Below are 10715 nucleotides of genomic sequence, written 5' to 3' on the forward strand. Positions count from 1 at the left end.
TGGTATTACAACCAACAAGGAACATTAAATTATTGCCAGAAATACAAAAAGAAAATAGAAAAGGCAGTTTAAAAAAAAGACAATACGTATAATATTTAATCCTAATTTTAAACATCAAGGGTCATATATGGGTTTGGCAGGACAGAGGATAACGATCAGACTGTTTTTCAAGTCTTAGTAAAATGTTTACCATCATTTCTAATCACGCATATTAGAGCCTCCAGTTTGAAAGGGCAAATATTTAAGGCATCAAAAAACATAAACAGGAACTCAAAAGTAGATTTAGATCCTTAAATGTTTACAAAAAGCATGTTTTCTATCAGGTTTTACTGAGTATTTTGACAACAAGGTTTTTGAGGGCTAAGAAAAAACCAGACTGCAAATCGCTGTTTCTCTTGTCTAGATTGAAAAACAGAAAACCTGTCCAATATGTCCTGTCTGGCAGTTTTACTGTTGTTACACTTACTGGGATTTGACTTAAAAGACCGTGATGAGATTTGACCAGTTACATCCAGCTACTTTTTGGAGCTACGTACTGATTTTGTCAAACACTGATTTGTAGATGTGAAACTGGTCACCCACCTATTTTATATTCCTTCAATCTATGTTGAGAAAATTCATAAAAGTGAAATTTTCTCTTTTGCCAACAAGTGAAATCAGCGCATCACACAGGACATTTTTTGCAGTGTTTCAACTGAGGATCATTACACTAATGACATGGCAATGTCTATCTGCACAGACATGAACAGAGGCTGGAAGGGGACCAGTGAAGGGCCTGTAAGGGCCCGAAGGTCCCTGTGCACCCACCTCCTGGCTCTGGTAGGAAGGGTAGATTCTGTGGAACAGGCAGGATTTGTGAGCCAGGCGGAGGACATCCTTAAACAAGTGTCTGGTGAAGTGCTGGAAGGACGGTTTGACGACAAAGTGGCGTATCTGAGCGTGCTCCTCGTAGCGGTGATGGCTGAAATAGATGAAGTTCTCGATGTTGTAGTGGCCACGAATGTACTCGATGTCCTGACAAAGACAGATTCAATAATGACATGACAGAGGGACATTTTCAGAACAAATATTTGTTTTTGATATTTTCTTATTTTAATTTTCTTTTGTGTAATAAAGCTGATGATGAGTGTAATTTATATAAACATATCTCTTCTGTCCTACTCATCAGACAAACAGTGTTATTATTTATTATTATTTTATCTTCATTTTCTATTCTAGTCATAAAGATCATAAAGTTTTTAAATACTCTAAATATATAGTTTTCTGTTTGATGTATTTTATACTTTTTTTCTGGAGAAAATATTGCTTAAAACTTTTGATTATTTTCATTATAAATTAAACCTTAAATTATTTTTAAATTGGGTTCAGAAATAATATATCAGAAAATAGTGAAATATCACAACCTTCAGATTGCTTGGCCCACAGATTTTAGATTGACATAAAACAGACAAAAGGCCAGAAATCCTCATAACGTTTAGCATTTTTGCTCGATAACTAATTTAAATGACTGAAATGAAATAACAGATAAAACAGGTATTGATTAATCTCTGGTGGAATTTGTTAGTGGTGCTGTGTGTAACAGTTGATGTTTCATCAACATCTTCCCAACATAATTTCATCAATTTTTCTGCCAATCAACTTTTTAAGTGATCAAGTAATCATGTCAGCACTAAACTGATTTTATGTTATGTCTCTACTTTTGAAGCTACTTATAATTATTTTCTACAGCAATAGCAGTTTAGTGTTGGGGACTAGCACTGGGGAGAGCAATTAAAAAAGAAAAGTGATGTAGCAGAATCAATATATGTTCAATATCTCATAAAAAAATACTTTCAGTCAGATTCTACAATTCCCCTCTACAACTCATATTCATGCTAATATATTTAACTGTGCAGTACATAAATATTTTGGTGGTTACAACCTTTTAAAATTATGTCTTCTTAAAAGTAAGATGTTTTCAATTGAGTTCGGCAGTTATTGATCCTGAGAGACAGAATCCCACCCTGACCCAACACTTTCAGGTTCATCTGAGGACAATGTCGAGTGAACTGCAACTACCTGCTCGTCTCTGATGATCAGTATCCCCACAACCTGACTTTGCACCTGGGCCACGAAAGCCTGCAGCAACACCCCATCCTGACAAACAAGAGAACAAAACAACAAATGTGTAAATTTACATGCGTGTACTGAATTGAATATGAGCTGGATGCTCCTTCTTGTATTAGTGTAGTGCTATGAATACACATGAAGTGGCTGCATTCTCATTCGAGAAGTAATTATCAGTTTTGGAGCTGCGGCAGTGACAGCTGGGGTGTCAGTCAGAGAGGAAAATGCGTTCAACTGAATTCTCACCAATCTGTTCCCTGGCATACGTGCGATATTCCTCGTTATTCCAAGACAATCATCATCACCAGCTCGAGTCACACTTCATTGTCCAAAACAATCATCATTTCATTTTAAACGTTAAAGGCGGCACAGATATTTCAACCTCGATGTTTTCTCTATTTGCTTTTATGCTAATTAAAATGAATTCCAAACACTGAGCACGTTAAAGTCCAGCTTCTGTTTAGGAGGAGAAAATTGGTTTATATAGCATTTAAAAATAATATTTTGCATACTTTGGCTGCAGTGGCAAACTGCTACTCCATAAATGAATAAAAAATATAGGTTTATATAGGAATAAGGTTTGGTTGCAGGGATGCGAGTACAATGAAGTCACAGGTTTTTTAACTAAAGAAAGAAAAGGAAGGTAAAGAATGCAATAACTAATGGAATAACAGCTGGTAGTGATAGATCTTAACTAAAGAAAGCTCTGTCCTATTTGACTGATGTTCAACTTTTTTGGGAGAATATGTGATTTAAAATAAAAGCATATTTGGGTTTTTCTAAAATAAAATGCAGAGGAGGTAGAAGTAGTTTTTAGCCATGAGTAGTGTCTGTAGTAATCCTCTCAGGCTGCAAAAGGCCTTAAGCTCCACCATAGCGCAGCCTGTAGCCTGAGAGGCAAAGCCCAGGGCAAAAATAGACCACCAAGCCATTAGCCAAGTAATAATGGAAGGTGACACAGATTACAGTATCAACTTTTTGGACAGCGACACTGTCTGGAGAGCGTTTAGTAAGTAAACAGGATCTGGAATTTACACACCTGAGCAGGATAAGAACGTAATAAGTTGATAGATACATGATTATATGACTAACATGATGTATTTAATATATGTAGAGTGGCTGCAGGTAGAACCCAGGTGCGCTGGAATGAGTGTGTGCTGACTGACCGGGTCTCTCCGGGTCTCATAAAAGCTGTCCAGGTCCTGCAGCAGGGACTGGTTCAGTCTTAGACCCTTCACCAGATCAAAGACAGCTGGCCGGTCTGCAGCCACAGCCGGCCTCACCTTCACACTCCTGCAAGAACAGCCGCAAACTGAGAGGAACACTGGTCTGTGTCATTATCATTTACAGGTGGAGCCACAAATGTGTAGAGAGACCACCGTCCTCTAACAAAATCAAGGTTATTCATTGTCATTTTACAACACAGGGTTGCTTGTTGAAATGTAGGTTCTGCAGCCCCTTCACGCTAGACACACACGGAAAAACATACATTTGAATAAAATACAAATAAAATACTTATATAATTCTATTGGACAGTATTTGCAGTATTTGTAATGTCAGTGTAAAGTTCCTTGTCATTTATTCATGTTGGAGTGTGGAGAAGTTGTAAACTTGCTATCCTGTGAGGCATACCGAGACAGCATCACTGATGTGACAGTGACGTAGCTGAAAAGCAGACAATGTTATTTCTTTTCTTTTACAGGAGGACCCACCTGAGCCCGGTGCGGTGCGAGATGTAGAGTTCACGGGGCAGCGAGCTGCTGGCACGGGGCAGCACCCTCTGGAAGCTCTGCAGCAACATGAAATCGGGGGACAGTGTCGGTACAGTGATGATGCAGAAGTCCAGGTCCTGACAGACAAACACAGACATCTGTATGTTCAATACATCCTCAAAAAGGTGACAGGGATCTTTCACTTTATTAACGCTCCAATACATGAAAATCCATGTCATGTCTTTTTGATAACTTTAAAATCCCTCCTGATGTGTAAAGGAATTCAGTTTTTTACAATTACATCCTGGCATTTACTTCTCTACCTGGAACACTTCTTGCACATCAGATTATCATTCCAGGAACATGGGAGTATTTATTTTGTCTCTTGCCCAAACACAGAGATGTTTGACTTATTTACTGCTGTCTGTTTATGCAGCTTGTAAACAAAAACTTATTTTCTGGTAGAGCCAAATTTCTTAACTGTAACATGCAAAGATGATACTCACAGGGAAAAGTTTGAATATATGTGGAATAAAGTCCACTGATCTGGAAGAGAAGAAGAAGAAGGGGTCGGGACGTTAAGTGAAAATATGTCTGTGCCAACTTCAGAATCAGTGCCAAGCTTGCCAAAGCTGGTGATCACTGTGGTGGAACAACTGGCCGACCAATCTGCCCGCTGCTTCCAGCTCAACTTCTCGCCTTCAGCTCTGTCACGCTGTCACTTTAAGCACAGCTCTCATTAATAACATGCTCACTCTCGGCAGGAAGCGACTCGACTTCATATTCAGTAACAGCTGGGAGGTAAGGCGGCAGTGAGAGGAGCTCAGCAGGAGCCAACTAACAGTCATTCTCCCTGCTTTAACACAGCATATGACTGATGTAACTCTGGACAGCTGCCATCGCTGTTGCAAAAGCATCGCCTAAAAAATTTATGAGAAAAAATTTGGTGGAGTATTTTTTTTAAATATAGTTAATTCTTAAATAGACTTGTATCTGACTTTTGATACCTGTAAATTATAGAAACTTAATGCAGTAAAAGTATTTTTGGCTGCACGTTACCCTTTAATAAGTACATGTAACTTGCCTGCAGCAGATGGCCCCAAACCAGAGGAAATAATGCATTTGTTGGGGACTATTTTCAGCAGCGGATGAATCCACATGTCCTATAGTGAGTATTTGGGGCAGCAGGATGGTGTTTGGGGGATTGAGTCAGAATAAACTACAGTGTGTGTGTTCATGGTGATGAAGGAACATGTCACCCAGTGCAGCAGAGAGGCTCACTGATTTTAATAGTTTTTAGAATCGTAGGATACATTCAGTGTTGGTTTTTAACAATAATAAAACATAGATTATTGCCAGCTTTGTCCTTTAATTGTAGAAAAGACTGTTCAAATACACTAAGAGCCCGCTCATTAATCCCTCGACTTTACCTCATTTCATAATTCTTGTCAATAATGAAGACCTGAATACAGAAAGCGTTGGATTTCTTTGAAACATGTCCTGCTCCAGTCGACTGTTTCTCCTCCTGCTGAGATGAAAGTGACAATAACAACAAATATACGACAAAGTAGAAGGCAAAGACTAAAAACTAAACTGTTAATGACTGTTGCTGTTTTAGTTTTCAAATGTTAATATCATACTCATGACTTTAATTGTATTAATTAACACATTTTAGCGAGGAGACACTACTGAAATGCTTCCTACTTGTGACTATAAGTATCTTTATTTGTAATATGAGGGAGTGAGTTTACAGGAGTGCAGTTAAGTTACCTGCTGTGAATCAGATGTTTGGGTTTTTCTCAGTTCTTCTTCGTCCTCTCTTGAGTCAGGCAGAGCGGCAGGTTTGTACAAACCATTAAACTCGCCCAACTCAAAGCTGTCGTGCAGCTGTTTCAAATCGACACCAGAAGTGACACTGATGAAGCCAACGGCGACTCCGTTACACTGTGGAGGAAACACAAGGACGTCAGTGCATCGTCACATGGTCACACTCATATTTCCTTCTTACTGTAACATATGTCTTTAACCCGGCAGCCTTCGACCAGCTAATGGAGGTTTTAAACACTGTTTTCTCCTGCACAGTAAGACATGTTTCTGATTTGTCCTGAAGAACTTTTGGTAATTAGCAATTGAGCAGCGAGAGCACTGCCAAAAAAACAACATAGGATATATAAGTCTGTGAAGATTCTCAGTCATCCAGGTCATAGTTATCCAACGAAGGTTAAAGTCAAGAGCAACTGTCCAGTTGGATAGGATATATAAGCTTTTGCTTCAGCCTAAGCCCTTTTCAGTCACTAGGTACCGTTTGAGTTTAAACTGGGATATGTGTACAATTATTGATTTGTGATAATGACTGAATAAACAAACAAACAAACAAACTGTGTGACTTTTTAAAAATCGCAATCTCATCACAAATTTCTGAGTTTTGGGGTTTAGTTGAGTCAATTTATTTCTTTATAAATGTTGAGTTTCAAACAGAACAACCTCTCCTCGGTTTGATAAGTTGTCATGAAACTGGACTTTTTGTCCATCTACTGATAAAGATCATGTGACATTATCACCACAGCACTAGAACAACTACTAAATGAACGTTGAGGTGAGTTATATATTTTTGTCATCTATAAATATTGTTTAAGAACACGATTGTCAACAAATCTTGAGGATTTTTCTTTTCTTGAAACTGGGCTTTAAACCGCTGTTCATTCTCATGCTGCTCTGAGTTTGGACTGAAATCCTGTTTGTGACAAAGAACAAGAAGATCGTCTATAACAGATCATCTACCAGGATAAGAAAATAACCCCAGTAATATTTAAACGAGATATTCTGTAGCTTCACAAAAATGTTTATGGCGTTCGGCAGAGTGAACTGCCCAACCCTCTGGGGCAATGTTTGACTGTTTGTTCTCAGAGTGCTGAACATATTCAGACAAAAAGCCCAAAATGCTTCAGATGTCTGGACACAATATGTTCAGTGAGAGCATGTCTTGGCCAAGTATCAGCTCGTATCTGCCATATGCTGCCATGAACACATGTCAGCCCCGCTGGCGGGGAGGGGAGAGACGATCTGTCGTCTCAGAGGTCCCGAGGGAACAGACCCCAGCAGGATTTCATCAGTCAAAGCATCATCAGCGAGCTGCTATTCCATTATGTTCAGAGTGGAACAGCGGATCAGAAATGACTGGGAACAAACAGGAAGGATGAAAAATGGTATTGAAATTTAATAGCTTCTGTGGTTCGGTTCGGCTTAGTCCAAAAATTAACCTGAAATAAAAACAACACATAATTCTGTGTGTTTAAGTGAGGACAGGGCTAAGAGTTGAGCAAACCTCACAAACAGCGGTGTGATTTTCCTCGTTCTGTTCCTCAATGAGCTCTGCCAGGAAGTACGGCTGGTCTGCTGAGAGCAGTTTGGTCTGCTCTGCAAATATGCGCATGATGTCATCATGATCTTCAACCCTGTAAGGTACAACAAGAGGAGAAGCCTACACCTTAAAGCTATTATATTACAATGAATTCAATTACTCTCTGTAACAGGATGCTTAACCCACTATAATTATCATAAACTTTAAGACTCTTTTAGATGATAGTTTTGGTTTTACAGCATATTTACTGACTCATCTCTCTCATAAACCTCATCAGCAGGTCGCTGTTTTCAGCAAAGAAGCTGATCTAAATGGCAGATAGTCAAATTTAGCTAGAAAGTGAAACATCTACCAGTTAAAGGGACACATATTTTTATCAGGAGTTGGGGGAGACCAAACCAAAGCTAGAAGGAGAGTGAAAATTAAACATACATTCACCAGGCGGACACAAACAGAATGACAATGTTACTCCATGTCTTCTGGATGTGTAGATTTGCCTGAAGGACTTTATAAGTTGATAATATGTCAAGGCTTTGGGTTTGTAACCTTGTTGGGGAGTTCTCCTGCAATAGATCAACTTCATATGTGATGAAGATCCACATCTGTTGAACTCTACTAACGTTCCATTGCTTGTTAACACAAATAGCTAATCAGCCAATGGCAAAAACTCAATGCATTTAAGCAAAAACGTTTCCTGGTCTGAGTCTCGATTTCAGTTGTGACATTCAGCCACTAGCAAGGTGCACCTACTAAAGTGGCAGGTGAGTGTATCTTCACATGCATGTAGGCAGCGTTTACGTTAGCGTGGGGGAACTATCTGGAATCACCTGGCTGGGCGGATATGAAGCTTTGGACAGTGCTCTTGTCTGTGGCAGATTAATGCTAAGCACTGAGACTCCGGGTCAGTCAGGCGCTGCAGCGGCTCAAACATCTCATCCAGCGCCGGCTCTGGACAAACAGCAATCACAGATTCTTCAAAGTAAGCTTTTGAATAACCGATAAACGTAACAATGAATTTTAAGCAGTTCTTCACCTAAAGCACCAACATGTGGGCTGACCAGGCAGACATATTGGAGCTCTGTGACGGCATTAAAGACAGCCCTGTAAAACAAGCATAAGAGACCATTAACCTCTATGAATATATAAGCTCTGTGGGCTTCTAAGCAAAGCACCTTTGAGTAACTACTGTTTTTAATATGCATAACATTTGGGAATTGAACCCTGACAGAAAATCTGAAATTCGAAAAGTAACTATTCCAGATAAGAATATTGCTAACTGCACCAGTTTCACTCATCTTAAATAAATAAAATAAATGTATACCTCATTATTTCCTTTACACTTGCTGTGGCGAAATCTGGCTGTGCCACGAAAAGGTGAAGGAAGAGTGTGTTCAAAGGCTGCAGGGGGGAAGAAAATGTAGCCAGTTTTCTCCAGTGCAGGTGTCAGTTCACTTTCATTTCATTTAATCTAACAAGCAGCTATACTTCAAACTTCATATGGTGAAAAGTCTTACAGTATTTAACATGATTAGTTCGGCTGGGCCAAAGATCCATGTGATTTTGCATAATTAAAAACTATTAGTTCTCGTTAACCGTCTATCTGAAAAGCATCTCTTTGCAGTTTCAGTCTGAATTCATGAATTATACTGACTGTGATTTTTTTAGCCCTGAAGTGTTTCTGCAGGAAAGGTTCCCAGTGAGTCTGATCCACCAAGTCTCCAACAGGGTGATCGAAGAAGGAAGCGTGGGCCAGAATATCGTCCTTCTCATTGGCTAGAGTCACGGCCAGATTGGCTTTTTCTCTGGAAGTATCCAGGAGGGCAGAGAGGAAACAAGAACCAGAGAATCGCGTTAGTATGTACAGCACTCGGTGACTGCTGGAAGAACACGATAAATATGTCATCATTTCTCGCAAGGCAAGATTTCATAGTGGGGAAAAAAACTTTAAAAAGTACATACAAACACCTCAAACTACTCTTTGAATAAATAATCTTTCTGGTCATGTGCTCATATGTAAACATCATCCTTTTGCCAAAAAATGGTTAAACACACTACTTTCAAGAGATGGGGCTTGGAGGTGCAGGAATGGTTTTAAAATGTATGTAAATTTGAGTTACTATTAACTAATCAGTTATTGTATGTTTTCTTGGGCTATTGTCATTCTCACTATTGACATTTTATCGATAAAATGATTAAATGACAGTCTGCATAACTGACCTGACCTCCATACAGAAAGCTTATTTATTAAAGTCTCAACTGTATAATTAAGACACTGAAAAATAAATAATTATGCCTTACAGAAGATGAATTACATTGACCCTTCCAAAAACCGCCAGAGATGACGGGCTGATGAGGCTGTCAATCCCCTGAGCATCCGCCGATTCACTTCTTCTGATGGTCACTGTTACCTCCTGGCCACTGGCTGAAGTTATTGTCCTCATCTTCACTTGGACTGCTTTTGATAAGATAAGATATAACTGTATTAATCCGCTGTAGGGGAAATTTCAGTGATAGAAAGGGACAGTATAATTTCAGCCACAACAATACCAACAACAACAACAAAACAGCTTAGTCACAACATAAAAAAAGAAAAGACAATGATGTTAGCTCATGATTCAGCTGTTAAGGGGAAACTTTAGGGAAACTTCTAACTTCACATTGCTGAGCAACTGATCCTCCGTTTTTTGCCGCTCCCACTGTTTTGAAAGCTGTTAGGGATTTTAGGTTAAAGCCTTAACACTGTCTTAAACACACTTTTAGAATAACAAAAATCTTCAAAACATACTTTCAGATTTCTGAAACATTTAATATACTTGTGAAAATGCTATAAATGGTGATTTAGCTGTTTTTTTAACATGTAGACCACATCAGACCAGGTCCAGATCAAAAACCACAACACCCAGAGTTGTCAAATCTGGACTAGAATGTCCCAGAGAGGCTAAAGTTTCTTCAGAACATACTTTCAGATTTCTGAAATACTTAATATACTTGTGAAAATGCTATAAACTGCGATTTAGCTGTTTTTTAACATGTAGACCACATCAGACCAGGTCCAGATCAAAAACCACAACACCCAGAGCTGTCAAATCTGGACTAGAATGTCCCAGAGAGGCTAAAGTTTCTTCAAAACATACTTTCAGATTTCTGAAATACAATTTAAAATGCTATAAATCTTGTGAACATGTAGACCACATCAGACTCCAGAACAAAAACCACAACACCCAGAGCTGTCAAATCTGGACTAGAATGATTTAGCTGTTTTTTTCACATGTAGATAAGATAACGTTAATCTAGTCCAGATTTGACAGCTCTATCTGTGACTTAGCGGTTTTCGATCTGGACCTGGTCTAACGTGGTCTGCAGTCCAGGACAACTGTTACTCACCTGTCACAGATTTCCACCCCTAATAAACCACAACGTTAAGTCTTGTACGTCTTTGTTTATTTAAATATTATTTAAATTAAAAACTAAATTAGACTTTGCTCTAACGTGAAAACCGCACGTTCACGTTCCGTCTCGGTCCAGCTAACGGACGC

The 10715-nt window shown here is 39.0% G+C and overlaps 1 protein-coding gene across 2 annotated transcripts in view; it reads right to left on the reverse strand.

Annotated features, from left to right (window-relative positions):
* The window catches only part of cfap61 (cilia and flagella associated protein 61), a 35304-nt gene extending 24606 nt beyond the window's left edge, over window positions 1-10698 (reverse strand). Inside the window, exons 1-14 of one of the 2 annotated variants that reach the window (XM_038726751.1) lie at window positions 10564-10698; window positions 9478-9634; window positions 8831-8981; window positions 8501-8577; window positions 8213-8280; window positions 8007-8127; window positions 7144-7273; window positions 5589-5762; window positions 5249-5343; window positions 4325-4364; window positions 3819-3955; window positions 3273-3399; window positions 2059-2136; window positions 808-1014 (exon numbers count right to left, since the gene is read on the reverse strand). In XM_038726751.1, coding sequence (XP_038582679.1) covers window positions 808-1014; window positions 2059-2136; window positions 3273-3399; window positions 3819-3955; window positions 4325-4364; window positions 5249-5343; window positions 5589-5762; window positions 7144-7273; window positions 8007-8127; window positions 8213-8280; window positions 8501-8577; window positions 8831-8981; window positions 9478-9620 — 1548 coding nt within the window. In that variant the 5' untranslated portion in view covers window positions 9621-9634; window positions 10564-10698. Of the gene's footprint in view, window positions 1-807; window positions 1015-2058; window positions 2137-3272; window positions 3400-3818; window positions 3956-4324; window positions 4365-5248; window positions 5347-5588; window positions 5763-7143; window positions 7274-8006; window positions 8128-8212; window positions 8281-8500; window positions 8578-8830; window positions 8982-9477; window positions 9635-10563 lie in introns of both variants that reach the window. The other variant, XM_038726750.1, reaches the window with a different exon arrangement.
* Window positions 10699-10715: the final 17 nt, after the last annotated feature.

The sequence above is a fragment of the Micropterus salmoides genome, unplaced genomic scaffold, assembly GCF_014851395.1.
Source record: "Micropterus salmoides isolate LMB-PRFRI ecotype aquatic unplaced genomic scaffold, ASM1485139v1 Ms_hic_scaffold_18, whole genome shotgun sequence".
Lineage (NCBI taxonomy): Eukaryota > Metazoa > Chordata > Actinopteri > Centrarchiformes > Centrarchidae > Micropterus > Micropterus salmoides.